Source organism: Tachysurus vachellii, chromosome 10, assembly GCF_030014155.1.
Source record: "Tachysurus vachellii isolate PV-2020 chromosome 10, HZAU_Pvac_v1, whole genome shotgun sequence".
Classification (NCBI taxonomy): domain Eukaryota; kingdom Metazoa; phylum Chordata; class Actinopteri; order Siluriformes; family Bagridae; genus Tachysurus; species Tachysurus vachellii.
In genome coordinates, this window is record NC_083469.1 from 24,434,201 (window position 1) to 24,456,986 (window position 22,786).

Here is a 22,786-nt window from a genome sequence, read left to right on the forward strand (position 1 = left end):
CAGCCAATCAGAAACAGAGGCGGGACTTAGGACTAACCAATGATTTATCAGTGGGAGGAGCTTTAACGGTAAAAATTCAATGTATCCTACATTTTGGTTCTGAGCGCGTAGAACGGATCCAAAATGGCGTTACAGGGGAATTAGTTTCCTATCATTGATAAGAAGGCGGGGCACAAGAGAAGCAGGCGCACCCTTTAATCTGATTGGGCAAGAGGTGGGGGTTTAGTGCTCGCTTGCCCTGTTGATTGGATAAGGGGCGTGTCCTAAAGTGCAATATACCCCAGCTGATTGGATAAGGGGCGTATCCTAAACTGCTGTATACCCCAGCTGATTGGATAAGGGGCGTGTCCTAAACTGCAGTATACCCCAGCTGATTGCGCTCCTCTCTTTTTTCAGCTGGAGTTGTTTTTTTGCACCGAGCTCGTTTTTTTCCCCCTCTGTAGATGTTTTTTGTTTTGTTTTGCCCATTTTTAATCTTTCACCTATGCTTGTATGACCGATCCGTCCGGTTTTATGCCCAACTTTGTCATGACGCTTGTCATTATCCTATGACAAAAAAAAGTTTGTGAAGATTTTTTTGGACCATTTTGGATGTTAAAGTCACCGGATCGACTTGTTGTTATTGTTGTTTAATTTGTCGTCATGCTGTCACTTGAGAATCATCTCGGTGCTTTCACGTCTGAAGATGAGGATGATGATGATGAAGTGTTGGACCTGGCGCTCACGGCCGTGCACATGCTTCTGTACTGTCTGCTGTTCTTCTTCATTTACTCCCAGCTCTGGCTCATCCTGCACTACGGACACAAACGTCTCAGCTACAGGAGTGTGTTCCTCTTCCTGTGTCTGCTCTGGTCGGCCCTCAGGACCACTCTCTTCTCCTTCTACTTCAACAACATGGCCCAAGCGAGCCAACTGCAGCCGCTGCCCTTCTGGCTCTTCTACTGCTTCCCTGTGTGTCTGCAGTTCTGCACCCTCTGCCTCCTCAACCTCTACTTCGCACAGGTCAGATACAAGTCCTGATACATCTCTAACACTGGACCTGCAGAGCCAACAGATGCATACTGTAAACATCCAACACAAAACAACACATAAACATCAGAATCAGGTTTATTGGCCAAGTGTGTTGACACACACAAGAAATTCGGTTCCAGCTGTTTGTGACTCTCAAAAGTACAGACATGAATAACACTATACAATACAAGACAAGATAATACAGACTATACAAGACAATGCAGATGTGATACAAGAGACATTATGAGTATTAAATATGAATACGGGGGGGCACGGTGGCTTAGTGGTTAGCACGTTCGCCTCGCACCTCCAGGGTCGGGGTTCGATTCCCGCCTCCACCTTGTGTGTGTGGAGTTTGCATGTTCTCCCCGTGCCTTGGGGGTTTCCTCCGGGTACTCCGGTTTCCTCCCCCGGTCCAAAGACATGCATGGTAGGTTGATTGGCATCTCTGGAAAATTGTCCGTAGTGTGTGATTGCGTGAGTGAATGAGTGTGTGTGTGTGTGTGTGTGTGTGCCCTGCGATGGGTTGGCACTCCGTCCAGGGTGTATCCTGCCTTGATGCCCGATGATGCCTGAGATAGGCACAGGCTCCCCGTGACCCGAGGTAATTCGGATAAGCGGTAGAAGATGAATGAATGAATGAATGAATATGAATACAGAATATATGACTGATCAGTTATGTACATAAAGTGTGAGAAGTGCACAGAAGTGCAAATAACAATATTGTGTAATTATGCTTTTGTGCATTATACAGCAGCAGTAGTGTGTGTAACTTACACGGATGATGTGATGACTGACAGTTCTGATAATGCATACTTATAGATATGAAGCAGTGAATATAATGATGGTGAGTTGTTAATCAAGGTGATTGTCTGGGGAAAGAAACTGTTCCTGTGTCTGGCAGTTTTAGTAAGCAAAGCTCTGTAGCGCCTGAGAGAAGGGAGGAGCTGAAAGAGGTTGTGTCCAGGGTGCGAAGAATCAGTGGTGATTTTTCCTGCCCGGTTTCTGGTTCTTGTGTCATAAGACCAAGCCAGGTGGTGATGGATGTGCACAGGACAGATTCAAACATAATTTGCTTATTATCAGAAGGTCATGGGTTCAAATCCCAGTTCCCACTGCTGGGCCCCTGAGCAAGGCCCTTAATGCTCAGTTGTATAAACTGTAATAAAATGTAAGTCGCTCTGGATAAAGGTATCTGCTAAATGATGTAAATGTAATTATTATTAGTTTTATTAGTAATAGTAGAAGGAGGAGGAGGATTATTAGTACCTGTGGTAGTAATAGTCCTAGTATCAGTATTAGTAGAAGCAAGAGCAATAGTATTCTTCTTCTTCTATCTCTTCTTCCTCCTTGTCGTCTTCTCCTAATTCTTTTTCTTCTTTTTCTTCTTCTTCTTCTTCTTCTTCTTTTTATTATTATTATTATTATTATTAATATTATTATTATTATTATTAACACTACTAGTTATGGTATGGTAGTAACAGTTGTGTTAGGAGTATTAGTAGCGGTACAAGGCTTAGTAGTGTTTGTATTAGTTGTAGTAGGAGAACTAATCGAATTATTCTTAAACTAAGTAGTAGGTGTATGAACAGTAATAGTTTATTACTATTACTATCTAAAATTTATCTAAAATTAGTTGTAAAAGTGGTAGGAATAGTAATTGAAGTTTTCCCCTTAATAGCAGTTATAGCAGTAGGAGGACTAGTAATAGTTGTGTTTGGAGTATTAGTAGTATTAATCCGAGTAGCAAGAGTAGCAGTGTTAGAACCAGCACCTTTACACTTTTGTTATAAGTTTATAATTTGTTTATATAGAGACATATTGAGACATCCCTTTCTGTCCCATGTTAGAAAACCTCACACCACCCTGTCATTGATTAGCTTCCTTTAACCCCACAACCCAGCTGTTTTATTTTATCACGCTGTATGTGGTACAGTAGATGATGAGTCAGTTATTTTTCCCTGAACCATTCATCTCTACAGAACCAGGAAGAGAAATCTACACAATGCTACTTTTTTGTTTTTGCAAAGCACAAAAAATAAGGAATTGTAGATCTTGGATAGTCACCAAAAAAAAAAACAAAATCAAGTTAAATCCTGACATTATACTTTTAAATGATTTGGTGTACAATGTGTACACTACACTAGGGATTATATCCTCATGAAGAGAGAGTAAGAAAGACAATGTGTTAGACAATCAGTGCTTTTTATTGGACACATTAACACCTAACCTGCAGTTTTGGAGATCCTCTGACCGAGTCGTATATAATCATCACAATCTGTTGCTTGTCAAAGTCTCTCAGATCCTTACGCTTGCACGTTGACTGTTGACTTGCTGCCTCACGTATCCCACCCACTGACAGGTCTCACTGTCACAAGATCCTCAATATTATTCACTTCACCTGACAGCGATTTTAATCTTATGGCTGATGATCACTGATCCTATGCAAAAAAAAAAAAAACCTACACAAGCATAAATAAAAGAAAATGTTGAAATCAGTCAGGCTTAAACTTGATCTGGAAATTTGATCTCTACATGGCTGTTTTTTATTAACAGAGAGGAAAAGGCACCAGGGATGCATGCTTTACTTTTTTTCCTTTTTCCTTTGCATTGCTCTTGAATATAATAGTGATTAAACGATAGGCAAGGCTTTTGAGTCCCTTTACAAAAACATCTGGACTGACATCATCAAAACTATTGAATTATTTAGAGCAGAGGTAAACTCCTAGGCCAGAACTGTAAAATAAATCCCACGGATCTAACTGCTCTCATTATTCCTGTTTTTTTTTATTGTTTAAACTTGAGCATGTCAGATTTCAGCTGACTTTATTTTACACGCTACTCCATTTTGAGTTTTCGAATGTCGGGCTAAACCTGATCGATTCGAGTGGCTCGACAAACAGACTCACGACTCTACGAGTAATAAATATGATAACCTGAGAACCAATCAGATTGCACCATCTCTCTGTTATGTTGTAAATCCATCGTACTCTTACGTTTAACAAAAAGACTAAATACCTAATCTGTGCATTCCTTCTTCCTTAATGATCATAATACATATTGAGAATGAATCTTAATATAAAAACAGCCACACATCCCCAAATCTAAGAAAGAAAATACTGATTATTAAACAGAGTAGCTTACAACACAACGGCGCACAAAGCCAAAACCGCCAAACTGAAAGAGTTGCTTTTTGCCTGTTATTCATCATTAAGCAGTAATCCACTATTTAATCCCTTATCTGAAGATTAAAACAACCAGATGCTCTTATTAGCGAAAAACTGACTCTTCAGACAAGCCCAATTTTTTTTTTTAATATGAGTTTTTTAAAAAAAAAAAAAAAAAACAACAACTCCTAGACCTACTGGCTCCATTTTGATAACATTTAGATAAGACAGAAGACACATTAAAACTGTTTGTGCTCACACTTCTCAGCTCTCAGAGTTCCCAAACAAAGATCAGCTCTTTTCTAAAAGTTTTCATGTAGTTTTATTGGTTTTTGTTGGTCAAGACCTAAAAAATAATTGTGCAGTAATATTACAAGTGCGTTTATTTAATTAACAAAACCTGGGGTGGCTTTTAGTGGTTTCCATGTTTGCCTCGCACTTCTGGGGGTTGGGGGCTTGATTCACACTTGTGTGTGTGTGTGTGTGTGTGTGTGTGTGTGTGTTTGGTTTCCTCCAAGCTCTCCGGTTTCCTCCTCCAGTCATGTTGTAAGCTGATTGGCATCTCTAAATTGCCTGTAGTGTATGAATGAGTGAAAATAAATGATGATATATACTTTAACTTAGTTTGTGACCTCTTTTGCAGTCAGCATACAGAACAGTGACCTACCAGAAACCTAACTGGACGCCTCCTCGATATTTACTTCAATACCCAATGTGTATTGTGTCCTTACAGAGTTCTGACCTAAAGTGTTAGCTGCTAACAGCAAAAAAAAAATAAAAGCGGAGTTATTGCTATTTTTGTGTCTGTCTGGGTGTAAAAGCACTCAGGTTTTTTAAAGCTGCAGGCGGTGCAGCGGCCGATGCAGGAGCATTACGTCATGGTGTTGGTGCAAGCTTGACAAAAACAGTGTGTGTGTATGTCTGTGTATGTCGGTGTGTGTGTGTGTGTATATGGGGCACTCAGACAAACCCAGCATCTGCTCCCGTTCTGAAATAAATCTGAGTGCACAGGAGCAGGTTGTTTATCAAAATAGCAAATAAAACCTGCACATATCAGCATTTCTTGTTTCCTTTAAAATCCTGGAGGAGTTCTTTTTTTCCCAACTCATCTGGTTCGATCCCTAAAACCAACAGCAGGGACTAATTATGTGTGTTGCAGAACTAGAATTAGCTGCTTGTTAGTTAGGAATTTTATAAAAATAGATTTTTTTTTTTCAAGTTAGGTGTAAGCAGAGGAAACGGTTCTGCTCGTGAACGATTCGTGCTCACCAGCCGTATCTTAAATTATTATGTAAATGTTTACGTTAATGCGCTCGTTGTAATAGTTGAGCGTTTCCATAGTAACGGCTTGTTCAGCTCCATCCTCCGTTTCTTTTTACGTCTTGTTATATAAGGAAATACAAGAAAGATTATAATTGTTGATGTGGTGAAGTTATCTGTTAGGAGATGGAAGGAGTCTCCGGTGTCAGAGGACTTCTGGGTAACTAACAGTTATTGACCTCATGTATTGTTTTCCTAAAACACCACAACCATATATCCGTAACCAGATATACAGTGTTTTATAACTAATTATGTATTAGTTTTCTACAAGGTATTAGACAACATTCTAAAAAGGGCTGATTGGTTAAGTTAGTTAACTCTTTTTACCAGTTCACTGGCTTTTTATTTCACAGCGGAACATAAATCGACTTATCAACGTCTTTAATCATTATAAACAAGTTTTAGATGCTTATGAACAAACACTTGGGGTATCACGGTGAGCAAAAACGGGTTTAATATCACTGTTTACTTTGAAGATAGAAACTCTTTTATTGCCCTTAGTTGGCTAGATAAAAACAGAAATACTTGGAAAAACTCCAAATTCTTTAAAGCCCTGAGTGTCTACTTTAATATGAGCTTCATATGAACCGCCACAGAGATGTGATGTTGTGTTAGATGTGGTGTTAAATGTGTAACTAGGTCACTGGTGCTTTGGTAAAAGTTTCACGGTGTTGCAGAATTGCTTGGCTACTAAAGAGGAGAATTAGGTAATGAGGTCAGTTGATGAGACTTTAAAGAGGTAAAGCAGCATTTAACTCAAGTGTTTAAGGATATTAAGTGCGACCGTTACACATCTTGTTGAATGTCAGTGAGTTTTTACTGGAGTTACAGTCATATCAGACTAAATAAATGTTGTTTTGGTTCAGATGCTATTCCTTTAGATGTCTGTAGACGATAACAAAGACTTTATTTATTTATAAAGGACAACCTGTCCTTGCTGATGAGAAACAACCCAAAAAAAACCCACTATGCTACCATCATCATGCTTCACTTTGGTAATAGTGGGCAATGTTGGGTTTGTTACAGTCTCATTAGACCAGAGAATCTTTTTCCAAATGTTATCTGAGTCTCCAAATGAGAGCCAACCTTTGTAGAGTGTCATGGTGACGGTTGTCCCGCGATTGTCCGATTGTCTCCCACCTGAGCTAATAATCGTCAATCAATTAAAATCTGTATCTATCTCTCTGAGCGTGAACTTCACACTGTGTCCGACACTTTCATTTAACCCCGTGACGGTTTAGTTTTTTACTTTAAATTGATGTATGGATTTTTGATCACTCTCAGGCCATGTGTGTGTGTGTGTGTGTGTTTGGACCGAACAAGAGGACGTTGCACATGTGTACACATGGTCAGGCAGGCTATCATATTCAAACAGACGTAAAACTGGAAGAGAGCCGAGGTTAAATCCTCTTATCCTCTCAGTCTCGTGATTTAAGCTTGGCAGAGGCTCCTGGTAACAGGATTGTTTTTATTTCCCTGATAACTGAGGAGGCAAACCGGAAGTTTGGATCCTGTAATCATGTCAGATTGTGTGTATGTAGGCGGCTATTAGGAGGAAACAAGCGTCGGGCATCCACTATAGGCCCAAATATATTTTTTGTGTCGATTTTCATTATACATAAAGAAAAATAGAGAATAGGGTGCTGGACTCGAACAGAACGAGAGAATCAGAATCTCATACAGTTGTGTTACATTGTGTTGTGTGTTGTTTGTCATGTGTTCTCAGGCACCACTGCTTCTCTCTCTCTCTCTCTCTCTCTCTCTCTCTCTCTCTCTCTCTCTCTCTCTTCCTCTTCCTTTGTCGTCATGTTATAAAATGCACATAACGCTGTATTTTTAGATCATAAGACGATGTGAGCTTAAAGGTTCCCTATTCTGTCTTTTTTTTTTAAAGTGGCTATGCAAAATGAATCAGACTGAAGAAATTCTGGTGACAGATAAAGTCTTTTATATTAAAGTCTTTATATTAGGAATGTGAATGAAACGGATACAGAGTCAAACATGACAATGACTGTTGCACTATAAGCGCCTTTGGAACAGTTCTTGAAGCATCTTGTTGAGTCTTGAGTTGTGTACTGAGACACAACAAAAAGATCATGTTAAATATCATGTTTATTAAAACAACATACAATATTTATATATTAAAATATTGAAGACGACATCATTTTGATGGACCATAGAGCATTTTTTTTCTGAATAAATGACTCACTGACTGGCTCTTTGACTGACTCTTCTTCTAACTAAGACTAATAGATTGACTCCCTGATCAAAGTATTGAATGACTGACTCACTGACTAACTTTATTACTGGCTCACTGATCAACTCACTGACCAATACATTGACCAACTGACTCACTTTACTGAATCACTGAACAGTACACTGACTCAGTGACTAACTTTATTACTGGCTTACTGAGTGATTCTTTGACTCATTGAAACATTGACTGGCTCACTGATCAACTCACTGACCAATACATTTACTAACTGACTCAATGATCAACTCATTGACCAATACATTGACCAACTGACACTTTACTGAATCACTGAACAGTACACTGACAAACCCGACTCACTGACCAACTCAGTGACTGATAGCTGTACTGACCAACTGACTCACTAAACAATACACTGACTCATTACCAACTAACTAATTAAACCAGTGACATGCTCTCTCTCTCTCTCTCTCTCTCTCTCTCTCTCTCTCACTGTCTCCACTCTGCTCACAGTTCTGTGTTAATTCCTCTTCCTGGCTTAAACTCTGAATCTCGTGCTTTGGCTGAGTGTTGTGCGCCAACTGAGGCTCACATTCAGTGGCAAGCCAGTGTGCTGACCTTATTCTCTCTCTGTGTGTGTGTGTGTGTGTGTGTGTGTGTGTGTGTGTGTGTGTGTGTGTGTGTGTGTGTGTGTGTGTGTGTGTGTGTGTGTGTGTGTGTGTGTGTGTGTGTGTGTGTGTGTGTGTGTGTGTGTGATTGGAGAGCTAAAGCAGCTCTCACTCAGAACGTAGACTGCTCAGAGGGACATGGTCTTGCACTCTCTCACTCTCTCTCTCTCTCTCTCTCTCTCTCTCTCTCCCCCCCCCTTTTCCCTCTTTCTCTTTCTCTCCCCCTCTCTCGCTCTCTCAGTAAGACTGAACCTTCGGTACACTTGCACTGTTTATTTTGGGACCATTTTTGTTTTTGTATGGTTGAAAAAAAAGTTGAGCTGTAAGAACAATATGTGATTTGGTTTGCTAATATAAAATGATGCGGTATCGTGTGAAACCATAACATATTTGAGCCATTTAAGTGGGACAAAAGGCCTATATGGCACCCTGTAAAAGAATCAAGCTTGTTTAGGGTTTTGTCTGCAGTAGCCGAGGTGCTCCAAAGGCTGAGCTGTAATAGTGGGATTTACGATTTAGCACATGCAGCACTTAGGAGACGCTTTTTCACAGACGAGTCATCATTTTGTCACGAAGATCTGCCTCTTCTGGAGTTTTGTGAGGGTCACAACAATACAGTACAATAGAAAGCAGTACAGCAGAAAGCAACGAATTTGCTTGCAAGGCTTATTATAAGTTCCTCATATGCATTGATGTATGCCATGTGCAGGCGGCGTCACAGGTTTTGTATCACGTGATTTGTGTATGAATGCTGACAAACAGCTGCATATGGTAAAATACGTAGCTAGACATGGAAAATCTGATCCAGATCCAGAATTATTGGCACCCTTGGTAAAGATAAAGGGTGAAATGAAGTGGAGACCATTTGAGAGATTGTGTACTGAGATTTGCTCGCAGATTCCCTCATGTCATCATTATGGCAAGAAAGGAAGAATTTTCAGGGCTGTAATGAAAAGTTTTGTTCTTGGAGATGTCCCAGTGCTGTATTGTTGCAAAGAGATGGAGCACAAAAGCATGAAAAGCAGGGGTGTCAGCATCGTCCACCAACTGACAGGAAGTACCATGTCTTTCCCTTTAGATGAGGTGTTATAGAATTATAGCACTCTCATTTCAGCTCTCATTTGTTTTAGGCCACATGCAAATGAGAATATTTTTAATGCTTTCAGTGGCTTGGTTTGTGTTTAACACCTCCCATCTTGCCCTGTGTACCTCTGGGGGTTCCTTTGAGTAATCTCCAGTCTAAAGTCATGCTTTCTAAGCTGAATGGCAGCTCTGAATTGTATATAGTGTGATATGGAATGGATGGATGGATTGATGGATGGATGGATGGATGGATGGATTGATGGATGGATGGATGGACGGACGGATGTTGGTGCTTTTTTTTTCATGCTTTTTTAAAACCAGTGATTAAGTGATGTATGCTGATGATGAAAAATCATCATGAAAAAAAATTTGAATATTGAATTGAATGAACAGCTTTCTCTTAATGTGTCTCATGCAGTTGCACAGTTTGAACACAAGAGGTCCTATTCCTTACATCCCATTTAGTTAAACTATATAGCGAGCACGCTGATCACGTGATCACTTTCTTTCCTGGGAATCCTGCACAATTATTGGGAATCAGCTACATCTGAGATCACCACAACAATGCATTATGGGTCATATTTTAACACAAACGTTAAAAAGAGTTTGTCATTGTGTTTGCGTTTTTCACTGACATATTATTTATGTATATATATATATATTATTTATAAGTTATGTTGAAAATGAAACCTCACTTTGTATACAGAAAATTTTTTGCATTGTTTAAGATCTAAAAAACCTTCGTCATTTTTTTACTTCGCTAAACTTTTCAACTGAAAGAGTCGAACTGTGCGGGTGCATCGTTACACCTTTATATTTTACTTTACTTTATATACTTTATACACCTTTATAAGTTTCCATAGTAACAACTAAGTCACCTCCAATTTTTAATGGCTGCACATATAATATTATTATTATTATTATTATTATTATTATTATTTTAAATATAAGAATTATATTTGTCCTGTAAGCTTTCCTTCACAAAAACCCTTACGGAAGTGCTGTCTTTGGAATATAATCAACCTTGGGGTGTAACAGTGACAATTCGTACCATCACACAACCTCATCTTTGATTATTTCCATTGTGTGCCAGTGTATTTATTTTTAGTTTAATATCATTCTCTGATTGGACAGAATTTACAGCTGAACATGTAGCTACAAAATACATCTAAATCTAGATCACGTAATATTAGCTTTATCCTAATCCAGGACATGTTAACTATATTCAGCTGTACTGAGCTATGAGTCATTTTACACTGGATTTGTCCTCGCTTTAATTTCATAATTTCACTGGCTCAAACAGGAAAATAGTGAATAGACAAAAAAGATGACCGTCTGCAGATTTATCTAAGTCTAAATAACTTTGCTGTGTGTGGAAATTTCGGGCAGAAAGTTTTAAATAAATCTGAGTGCTGGATATGTGCAAGATGTCCTGAAGCTAAAACATGGCAGTCTTTATTAGCAGATAGAGGATTGGGTTCAGAATGAGTTCACTGCACTGTTATAACATTGGCAGCTCTGTAAGAATTTCAGATTAAAAAAAAAAAAAAACAGGCTTTTTTTTTTTTTTTTTTTTTTAGGAAAGGCCGAAGCATTTGAGCAGTTTTATAAGCATCACATTGTAGAAAAAAAACTGTTTGTTCAGTCAGTACAGATATTTCGGTTTGAATCGATCTGCAGATAACAAACCAATGATCAGGGATTTATCATGATGCTGATTAACAGTTTAAAGGCAAACAAACTTTATTGATCTTAATGACTTTTTCTTTCTTATCGGTTATCTTACACAACAGTGCCAAATTAGCTATTTTGTAAGTAAACAATTGAAACTTAAAGACAAAAATGTATTGTATAAGGAATAAAACACTTAATGGAGTGCTGTTAAAGAAAAGCAATCAACGACAGGGGTGTTGTCCTGCAACCTGGTGTGACCACACTAATTATGTAGCTTTGTAGAAGCCAACATTCTGTTTTCTTATTTAAGCTTAGACAAAAATTTATCAAATTTAATGCGGCCTAGAGCTTTCGAGCCACATGCACCAAATTCGGATATGTTGTAGACGCTGGTCTGAAGTTTGTTGCTAAGTTTGCTTTTCTAAGCGATCCGAGTACCGGTACTTCCGGTACCGGGTCTCAAAGTGGCCTTTTTTCCCATAGACTCCCATTATAAACTTTGGAGGTTTATAACTCGGCAAGCTTTCGAACTATCTACACCAAACTCGGCTCCTTTAGGGTGATACTCTGAACAAACTTTTAAATTGGTTTACCGACTGGCCTTTCGGTTGTGTCGCAGCCCCGCCCCCAAAATATGCAAAATCAAAAAACTTTTTACAACATGGACATGTGACATATCAAAACACTCAGAACAATGAGGGGAACTTCCTCACGTGTATTCTGATGACGTCACATGCTCGTCTCCACTTGCCTCCAAATGTTTTGGCACCCTGTCTTTCTGTCCACTTGCCTCCAAAAGTAACACTGACCCTAATGTCCACTCGCTTCCAAAAAGCACCGGCCTTTGCGAATACTTGCACCGTCAAAGCCAACATCAATGTTTGTCGCGACAAACTTTATAAATCTAGTTATAAGTTAAAAGCATTTGGCAGCATTAACAATTTGTGTGATTTATTTAGTAAAGAATTAGACATTACATTTTAGCCCATGACATACTTTAGTTCCTGTTATCACTTGAATTATAGCAGCTATTAATCAGATTTTTTTTTTTGTGATTGTTGTGGCAAAGGGGGGGCACGGTGGCTTAGTGGTTAGCACGTTTGCCTCACACCTCCAGGGTCGGGGTTCGATTACCGCCTCCATCTTGTGTGTGTGGAGTTTGCATGTTCTCCCCGTGCCTCGGGGGTTTCCTCCGGGTACCCGGGAGTGCTCGATGTTTTTTTGCCGATACGCACTGACTGTGGTCTTCCAGTTAGAAAGTCCAGGGTCCAATTACAGAGGTAATTGCTAAGGCCCAGCAGTTGCAGTTTTTGAATGAGCTGTTGTGGGATGATTGTGTTGAATGCTGAGCTGAAATCTATGAACAGCATTCTGACATGGGAATTTTTGTTTTCAAGGTGTGTGACGGCTAGGTGGAGGCTGAGGGCAATTGCATTATCTGTGGATCGGTTCTGGCGATATGCAAACTGGAGCGGATTGAGGGTGTTGGGGAGACTGGTTTTTATGTTTTTCATGACTAGCCTCTCAAAGCACTTCATCACGATTGGAGTCAGTGCTATGGGACGGTAGTCATTCAAACAGGACACAGGTGCTTTCTTTGAAGCAGGTATGATGGTCGTGGACTTGAGACATGTGGGGACGACTGCCTGGCTCAGTGAGGTGTTAAAGATATCCGTAAGGACGTCAATCAACTGTGCCGCACAGTCTCTCAGTACCCTGCCTGGTATACCGTCAGGACCCGCAGCCTTGCCTCGGTTAATCCTGGATAGGGTTTTCCTTACATCAGCTGGAGAGAGACAGCACCTGGTCGTTGGGCGATGTGGGCAGTTTTTGTGCAGGTGTGTTATTCTGCATGTCAAACCGCGAGTAGAAAAGGTTCAGTGTGTCAGGGAGTGATGTGTTGTTTTCACAGGCCTGTGGCGGAGGCCTGTAGTCCGTGATGGTTCGGATGGCTTTCCACAGGCTCCGTGTGTCTTTACTGTCTGTAAAGTGGCTGTTGATTTTATCTGCATATGTCCGTTTCGCTTTTTTGATGCCCCATGACAGATTGGCTCTTGCTGTTCTAAGAGCTGCTTTATCTCCTGACCTGAAAGCTTCATCTCTGGTCTTCAGCAGCTCATGAACCTCTGCTGTCATCCACTGCTTTTGGTTTGCCCGTGTGGTGATAGTCTTGGTTACTGTGACATCATCAATGCACTTTTTGATGTATGCACTCACGGTTTCAGTATACTCCTGCAGATCTGTGCGGTTGTTGTAGGTGGCTGCCTCTCGGAACATATTCCAGTCCGTGCACTGAAAGCAGTCCTGGAGCTTTGAGGTAGCATCCTCTGGCCAGACTGTGATAAGTTTCTGAACCGGTTTTGTGCGTATCAGGAGTGGTCTGTATGCAGGGATTAGCATAACAGATATGTGATCTGAGAACCCGAGGTCGGGACGGGGCTCAGCCCTGTAAGCAGGCTTCACTGTAGTGTAAACCAAGTCCAGTATATTATTTCCCCTTGTTCCAAAGTTCACATGTTGGTAGAACTTCGGTATCACTGTCTTTAAGTTGCGGTTTGCCTTGTAACCAGAACTACTTTCAGAGTTATATACTCAATGGGCACAAACTCAATACATTAAACAAAACAACAGCCAACATCATGTTAATCCGCTTTCTGTCTTTCTCTCCCTGTCTTTCTTTCAACAGATCATGTGTAAAGCCAAAGCGAAATATTCCCCAGAACTCAGCAAATATAAGTAAGTAGTACATTTACATTTACAATGGCCTGGATGATTACGAAACCTTCATAAACGGGTCAAAGTGGCGACTCCGTTGTTTTGTACTGAAATACTGGTGCGGATCGCAGATCAAGGATTGACCTGAAGAGATAATGACTCCAAAACAAATATTGCAGTGTAACAAATTACAAAAAAAAAACAACAGATGGTTGATGCAGATGGAGAGCATCTCCATCTGCTCTCCATCTGCATCTGCACTGGCGTCTGGATAAACACTAAGACCGATTAGTTGTATGAATCTGGCTATGATGTTTCATCTTTATTTGAATTTCTATGATTCAAGTGAAGTCATGATCAGAGAATTTAATGATATTGCAAAAATCCAATTTTAAATAGATATTAATATAAATATTTTAAAAAAAAAATCTTGTCAATATAATATTTTCAGATCATGTTCAGACCTCAGGATCAGAAGACTTCTTGTCTTCATCCCTCATCTTAAAGGACACGTAGGACCTTAAATGAGGAACGTTAAAGGACATCTGCTTTATATTTCAGAACATGTCTGGTTTGTTGGTTTCCTGGTAAAGTAGGAAGTTCCTTATTTGTTAGGAAAAAATAGTAGCTTGACACTTGTCCTAATAAGTGGAACTGCTATGCTGTGGATATCAACATTCTATTTGTATTACTGTAATCTTGAAAATTATCACCCAGATTTGAGTCTCTTTACTTTCTACTACTACTGGATAAATAAAATCACTTCTTTTCAGAGCTGCAAGTCAAACAAGGGAAAAGGTGATAGTGTAGATACACTCGACACAATGTAGATACGCTCAACCTCCTTAATGGCAGGAAAAACAAGCAGGACAAATAATACCATCAGAAATTATACCAAAGAACAAGATGATAAACATGGCTAGCTAGAAAGAATGTACACACGCTGATTTGACCAGTATTACACTATCTAGCTAATTATGTTGGCTTTGTAGAAGCCAACATTCTGTTTTCCTATTTAAGCTTAGACAAAAATTTATCAAGAGTGACTCCTCCTAGAGCTTTCGAGCCACATGCACCAAATTCGGATATGTTGTAGACGCTGGTCTGAAGTTTGTTGTTATTACTTTTTTAAGCGATCCGAGTTCCGGTACTTCCGGTACCGGTTCTCAAAGTGGCCTTTTCCCCATAGACTCCTATTATAAACTCGGCCAGCTCCTTTAGGGTGATACTCTGAACAAGCGTCAAAATTGGTGTACCGACTGGCCTTCCGGTTGTCCTGCAGCCCCGCCCCCAAAATATGCAAAATCAAAAAACTTTTCACAACATGGACATGTGACATATCAAAACACTCAGAACAATGAGGGGAACTTCCTCACGTGTATTCTGATGACGTCACGTGATGTCACGGTCACGTGAAAACAAAAAACATTAGTACAACATGGACATGTGGCATATCAAAACACTCAGCCCAAGGAGGGAATTGCGTCACAGGATTTCGGATGACGCCACATGCTCGTCTCCACTTGCCTCCAAATGTTTTGGCACCCTAGCGCTCCATTATATTTCACAAGTTTTATGTCCACTTGCCTCCAAAAAGCACCAGCCTTTGCAAATACTTGCCTCATCAAAGCCAACATCAAAGTTTGTTGCGACGAACTTTACAAATCTAGTTTTAACAATGGAACCAATAAGAATATTCTAAGTGTGTTATTGTAAGACTTATATATTGTGAACCAGTGTATTGATGCATTGATAGTCAGCAAATGTCCATAGGCATTGAGGTAAATAATAAAATAATTTATTTTTGGTACATTCCTCAACAACCATTTTATAGATGGCTTAAGTCGTATGATTGGTGTACACTCTGCACTGATGAAGGAATATAAGTTGTTTTATGGCCCGGTATCTGCACAGGACGCCCCTGAAGTTGGCCTTCTTGTTCATCAGCGTCTTCTTCTTGGTGGTGAATGTTACATGCTCTCTAACGGTGATGACCCAGAAGAACATGGAGACTAGCAATGCAAAACACATTGTTCTGGCTCGTGTGCTAATCAACGACAGCCTCTTTGTGCTGTGTGCCATCTCACTCGCCACCTGCATCTGTAAACTAGCCAAGATGTCCTCTGCGAATGTTTATCTAGAGTCGAAGGTAAGATTATGGGAAGAGAAATTCAAGTAATTTTGTCACAATACTAAATTCTTTAAGTACTAGCATTGTTGGGATTCTGGGATAGAATATAACTGAATACGCTTTATTATTGTTATCCTAATACAAAGATAGTTTAAGTTTGTTCTCTGCAGTTGCTTTTAATTTTGATCTGGAGCAAAAAGTAATAGCGAACAATTAAAAGGAGAGGAGAGAACAGTTAGCTAGCTAACAGTTTTGAATAGTTCAGCACCAAGTTAAGACAAATGGCATACGTATGAATAGCTTTAAATATATTTCATATTTACCTTTTAGTATAGAAGTCATGCTTTGGAAGGGAAATTCTCATCATTCTGGTCATGTAAATCTTTCAGAGAAATTTAAAGTTAATTTGAATTTAATTTGATTAAACTATGGTTTGGTCTGAATTTTGTTTAAATTTTGTACTGAAGCTAACAAGGAAGAGGGGACTGCAGCTAGCTAGCTAGCAATTTTCGCAAAATTCAGCACTGAGGTAATAGTAGTGGTGTGAAGTGTAGAGTCCCAAATGCATAATATAAACTATAAGCCTTATTTTTTCTCATATACGTTTCAGCACAGCGAAATTCTTTCCTTTGCATATCCCAACTTTGGAAGATGGGGTCAGCCATGATACATAAGGACCTTGCTCAAGCTTGAACCCTGATTCTCCTATCAACAACCCAGAGCCTTAGCCACTTGAGCCATCACTGCCCATGCACACACCAAAAACATTAGCTGGTTCACTAATGATCTTTGTACTTTTGTGTGCTTCAGGGGACATCAGTGTGTCAGGCCACAGCCACTGGAGCAGCAGTTATTCTGCTCTACACATCGAGAGCGTGTTATAATCTCGCCGTAATGGCCGTATCTCCCAAAGACCGGGCCACTCCGTTCAGCTACGGCTGGTACAGCTTCTCCGACCAGGTACCATTGCCATCAATTCTTCCTTTCATTTCTTTTCTTGCTGATCAAAACCTATTTTTGTTGGGCAGACCCTTAAGCTTCTGATTTACTGTATCATATTGATTTCAAACTTAAAAATCTTCAGTATATAGGGAATATAAACAAACCAATAAATTGGCCATTGCTGTCCTAATACCTTGGGATTGAAGGTGACTAGGGCAGGACGCTTATTTATATTGATGCCTGCCTAAATATATTTCAACAAAGTGAAATTTGAAAAAAAAAAACATCTTGTTTTTTGCCTCATTTCCAAATTGGCAGCGATGTTAAGGCAGAGAAAGAGAGATCACTGGAATTAACATTAGACAGAGTGGTTACACGGCACGGCTAAAATTTCCTGTTGTTCTGATCGGCTTGGCTGAAATATTCCAGACTAGCCTGCAGTTCGTGGTCTAGACAGGTTATGGTGGCCACGTCATACTTTTCTCAGAACCCTTGAGTGCCTCTCTGTTCCCATAATCTGCATTAAAGCTGTCTTGCTTTGCTCTCTTCTGTCTCCATTATTCCAGTCGCAGAGTATTTTGTTCTGAAAACCCATACATTTGTTTTAACAGGAGTCACAAAAAATAGTATTAATTATGCGTCACCATAGAAACAATAAGACCTGTCCCAGTCATCTCTAAAGCGTGGCCATCGTCTGATGTCAGGCAAAAACACCACACATTCTTCACAGCTTAAATAACTAGGTCAGTTCCTAGGTGTATGCAGTATATCTGTATCCATAGATGGTGTCCAGATTTTCAAAAAATAGGACGCCTACTGTATATTGTATACTATTCCATTAAGATACAAGGAAGATCTATCTTTCTTTCAGACTCTTATTCAAAATAATCAATGAACCAGAAGTAGCAAATTTTAAAGCAGATTTCAAGGTATCGTAGATGATACTAACGTTTTGTGTGTGTGTGTGTATGTGTGCATGCTTGCAGACTGATGTAGAGAAGATCAGTGGGAAGGCCTACATGGTGTTTGGGATTGTCTTGTTTTTCTGGGAGTTTGTCCCCACCACCCTCCTCGTGGTGTTTTTCCGAGTTCAGCGGCCTAATCAGAACCTGGTGAGACGTCTATTTCCTCTCGTTCCTACATTAACCTGACCCTTAACTGCGCTACCCTGTGTTTCCTCCATGACGACTCACACTAATCTGCCACTTTAATCTGCTCTCCACAGGAGAGCGGTAGTCCTGTCAGACAGAATTAATGAGTCACATCAGTCTCGAGTCAGGCAAGAGGAAAAATCCACTGACACTACTGGCACTACTGAACAGATGTCTGTGTGTTTGTTTTCTCAGGCACCAGGTGGCATGATCCATAGTCACAGTTTCAACTCCAGGGCATATTTCTTTGACAATCCAAGGCGCTATGATAGTGATGATGACCTGTCCAAAAGCATCAGCTCCAGGGGTGAAAGAGGAAGGTTTGTGTGCACACAGTGATTATACAAAATGTGTAATGATGAATAAGGAACATATTCCCTTATCTGACTTTTAAGTTCTTCACAAAGCAGCAGATGACCAATCATTTCCAATTCATGGCCTTTTTGATAACAGATGCTGAAAGCGTCTTTTTTCCAAGGAGGTTGCAAAGGTAACTTTTTTCTTCCTCTTTTCCTTCTCTTTCCTGCAGCAGTACCGTGTCTTCGACGTCTCAGCTAGGCGCAAGTTGGTACGGTTCCATCCAGAAGACAGGCAGCTTCACCTTCACTGCACCCCATACCTCCACCGCTCCACTTCTTCTCTCCTACGGGAGCATCCAGACCAGCCAGCACCACAACTACTACTCCACGCCGCAGGACTACTGCTCCACTCCTCAGTCTCTCTACATCACGCCGCAGAACTGAGTGACCAACCTGGAGTTTAAATTTCAGGCAGCGCGAGGCACAGACAAGGCCGCTAAATGGATCAAGAGACTGTTGCAGGTGATATGTATGGTAAACCTCCTTGTATTAACAGATATTCCGCTTCAAAAAGGGACCAGAGAGAAATTAGCTGGTAAGAAGGTCAATTGGTGCTGCTTCTGATTAAAGAACTTTACAATATTGCTTCTTCCCCAAGAATCCATATTAATCTATGGACCAATCATGACGCGTCTAAAGAGACTCCCTGATCTGCACAATTCCCCCAATTTCCATTGTTATTTCCTAAAATTCCTCTTGCACACTGGTGATGGTTGACATACGGTTGATATAACAAGACACCTTAAAACCTTTAAGATCCTGCTCACGGTACTGAGAACTTCAGAGAAGTGTGAAAGTGTTCTCCTGGATGGCCTGATGGATAAACTTAACTGTGGCCAATGAGCAAAGACATTAAAGGTGCTCGCTTAGTGCCAAAACGTGCCAGACGTGAGGAAGATGGGTTGAATGTTCTTAGAAAGGTCTATTTTTATGATGTGTGAATGAGTGTAAACTGTAATTGTATATGTGATACAGAATTAATGGTACTAACATCTCACTACTAAGCATATTATTCAACATGGGTGCCATTATATATTTTTTCTTTAGGGATGCACCAATCCCTTAAAACGTATCACAGATGCACTAATTCTGGTGTGAAACACTAGGGTTTTTTGGGAATGTATTACTTAACATTACTGAATGCTGTTGCATAGGGCTACGTAACCCCTTCATAGGCCATTCATGACAGATGCAGAGTTCAATTTGACATGTAACTCATGTATCTCGGTTTCATGGTACACTATGAAGTCACATAATGGTGACCATGGTGATAATAAAAAATTAAAGCCAGGTATAATCCAACCTTATATCAACAAGCAATACATACCGGCCGCTTTAATAGGAACATACTTACCATTGCTTATTTCTACAATTATCCCATCATGCAAATGCAGCATGACTATGTGAGCTTTCCATTTTGGTGATCCTCTATCCTCAGATTCTTATTCTTGGCTGACAGGAAGCGGAAACCGGTATTTGGTCTGCTGCTGATGTGGCACAGTGATTCTGAGATGCTTTTCTGCTCCCCACAGTTGTAAAGACTATAGGATTATTTCAGTCCTTCTGTAAGCTTGAACCAGTCTGACCATTTACTTAAGATCTCTCTCAGTGACAAGGTTTCTGCCTTCAGATCTGCTGCTTACTGGATATTTTTAAAACAATAGTTTTTACCCACTGTAGACATCAGCAGTCTCTTAAGTACTCAATGTATCTGGCAGCAAGATCACATTTTCTCTCGATTCTGATGTTGGATAATTGCCTGATTGAGCCATCGTACAAGTGTTCCTATCAAAGCAGGAGGGTGAATGTGAGTTTTTGTCATTTGATTAAACTGACCTACACCTTTTTCTGTAGGTTTCCCTGACAGGCTTGTGTGTTACCGTAGCCTAGGTGAATGTTGACAGACAGTTCTCGGCCACACACATTGCCCATTAAAACACATTGTGAACGGAAACACTGAAATACAAAGTTCTCAACAGAAGCAACAGCTATTATTAGTGTATAAAAATGGATTGGTGCATCCCTACTTTTTGTTTTGTTTGTTTGTTTTTGTAAAATTGTCTACATAAGCGTTTTCATGGGCATCATGCCGTCATACCTCGTACTTTTTTTCAACACGATCGTAGGTTTCTCAGAGAAATGAAGCTTTTAACACGCAACGTGTGTAGAGACTGACACAGTTTTGTCGCTGGTGGTTTATATGATTCGACCCAGAAGATTTTTCCTTACAGCAATCAGAAACAGTTGTGTACAAAGTTTGCTACTTTTGCATTGGAGCTAAATAGCTAATGTACTAATGATAAGAGATATTTCACGATTTTTTTTTACATTTACTATGTTTCTATGAGGCAGGGTTTAGGGATTTTTCAAATTTACAGAATTGGTTATTAGCATTATTTGCTAGTACAGTAATAAAACAGGCTTGTTTTGAAATGAAAGTCAGTTGCACTGAGGAAGGTAAACATTTGGGCTTTTCAAAATGGCCGACCACCGTAGCTGTTAGCATCAATTCCTAAAAACAGTATTTCCTGAAGTCTGTAATTCCTCTTGTACCACAGCAATTTTTTTCCAATTTAGTAAATAATGACATACTTTATTGCAAACCTTAAATGTAAGTTCCAATTATCGCTTACTTTATAACAGCGATAAACATTCATTACCTCATCGTTCTCTTTTAGTTTCCTTAAGATTAATGAGGAAAAAAAAAATTAGCTTGTTAAGAAAAGTCCTCTGTCCTTTTTGAAGACTGTCATGTGGAGGAAAACGTATTCACTGACACTGGAGATTCCTTCTATAAATGTTAACTAAACACCTCAATATATAAAAAATCTTAATGCGAAGCAGCCGTTACCTTTGAAACCGTAATGCATTCCAGTGAGCTCATTAATATTAACATGCGATTTACCTTGAAGTCAGAACCTTCTCGCCAATCAAATTCAAGGATTCAGCAAGGTTGTGATAGAAATCAAAATCTCACATCTAAATCTCACACCTTTTTGTTACCTCGGTTAGCCTTTTAGCATCAGTGTGAAACTAAAGAAGCAGACGTACGTAAAAAAAACGCCATGTTTTTATAACTGACTACATCTTAGATCATGAGAAAATAGTAAACATTTTGAAAAATCGGATTCATTCCTATCCCTTATATTTTGTTTTACTTGAATTGTTTTATGTAACTTGTATTTGGACACAAAATATTAACAATCGGGCAAGTGAAAGCAATCATTTCCTTTTTTCCCCCTCGGTGATGGTGTCCTCCACAGTGTTGCACATGTGATGGATGTCTCAGTCTTGGTTTTTACAGATGTTTTACGATTAAAATTGTTTTGTTGGCTTCTGCAGGGTTCGTTTGATTTAGAGTGGTGAAGCATCCGTGTGAAAATCTGCTTTTAATTTTAATTTATTTTCTTTTTTTTTTTTTAAAAAAAAAAAAAAAAAACAATACACAGGTGAAAGGATGCAGATACAATCACTATGAGATGTTGCACAGGAACACTATTTTGTTTTGTGTGGTTTACATTTGTATCATTTGGTCCATTTACGGCTCAGTAATATTGACCATATCTTCTTTTTTTTTTCTCTCTCTCTCTCTCTCTCTCTCTCTCTCTGTTACCAAGAAAGCCTTTATCATTTCTTTATCATTTCAGATGTATTGTTCAATGTTCAATGAATGTAATAAAAATGTACCTTTTATCCATTTTCATAGTTTAAAAAAATGAGCACTACTAAGAAAAAAAACAAAACAAATAAAAACTAAATGCACTGTTTTTGAAATTGTATGTTTTTACTGGAAAACCTGTATCAATTTGCACTAGAAGGACAGGTTTTAAGGGGGAAAAGACATCCCCAGAACCTGATGCTACCACCATCACATTTCACTAAAGGGATAGTGTTTAATGAGGTACCGCCTACGTAAGGTTTACGCCACACAGCGTTTTGAATCTTGGCCAAATCAAATTCTTTATCCCGAGCTGATAAAATCTTCCCTTGAGCTAATTTTAGACTTCTTTTTAGCCACATCGCATTAGCCAATAAGGAACGTTTTAATAAAATACACTTTCTAGCTGCAGTTCATGATGTAGTTTTGTAATAATATAATATACCCTTGCAAAAGCCTCGTCCCTGGCAGCGTATATGCCTTTTGTGTCTTGAATGAATTAAATCCGAACGGCTGCCATTCGAGACCGAGCTCTCTGAGTCTTATGCCAGCGTCCCAGACAACGACCTTCTGCTTGGTGGATTAATGAATTTGTTCAGGTTAAACTCTAAAAAAAACCCCAAAAGATGCATTATAGTCTTGATTCAACTTTACTACAAACGCCAGTCACGCCGCACACATTTACGTGATAAAAT

The 22,786-nt window shown here is 39.5% G+C and overlaps 1 protein-coding gene across 1 annotated transcript; it reads left to right on the forward strand.

Annotated features, from left to right (window-relative positions):
- Window positions 1-395: 395 nt before the first annotated feature.
- gpr137c (G protein-coupled receptor 137c) lies at window positions 396-22,200 on the forward strand. The gene is made up of 7 exons (XM_060880438.1): window positions 396-1,002; window positions 13,822-13,871; window positions 15,765-15,999; window positions 16,792-16,941; window positions 17,910-18,035; window positions 18,270-18,394; window positions 18,604-22,200. Exons 1-7 carry the CDS (start codon window positions 643-645, stop codon window positions 18,815-18,817), a joined length of 1,260 nt encoding a protein of 419 aa, XP_060736421.1. The 5' UTR covers window positions 396-642; the 3' UTR covers window positions 18,818-22,200.
- Window positions 22,201-22,786: the final 586 nt, after the last annotated feature.

Excerpts from the sequence above, each read along its gene's own strand:
- gpr137c (XM_060880438.1), top strand. The coding sequence starts at position 643 with ATGCTGTCACTTGAGAATCATCTCGGTGCTTTCACGTCTGAAGATGAG. Across the intron at positions 1,003-13,821 it reads TCAACCTCTACTTCGCACAG|ATCATGTGTAAAGCCAAAGC; the intron begins GTCAGATACAAG and ends TTCTTTCAACAG. Across the intron at positions 18,395-18,603 it reads TCCAGGGGTGAAAGAGGAAG|CAGTACCGTGTCTTCGACGT; the intron begins GTTTGTGTGCAC and ends TCTTTCCTGCAG.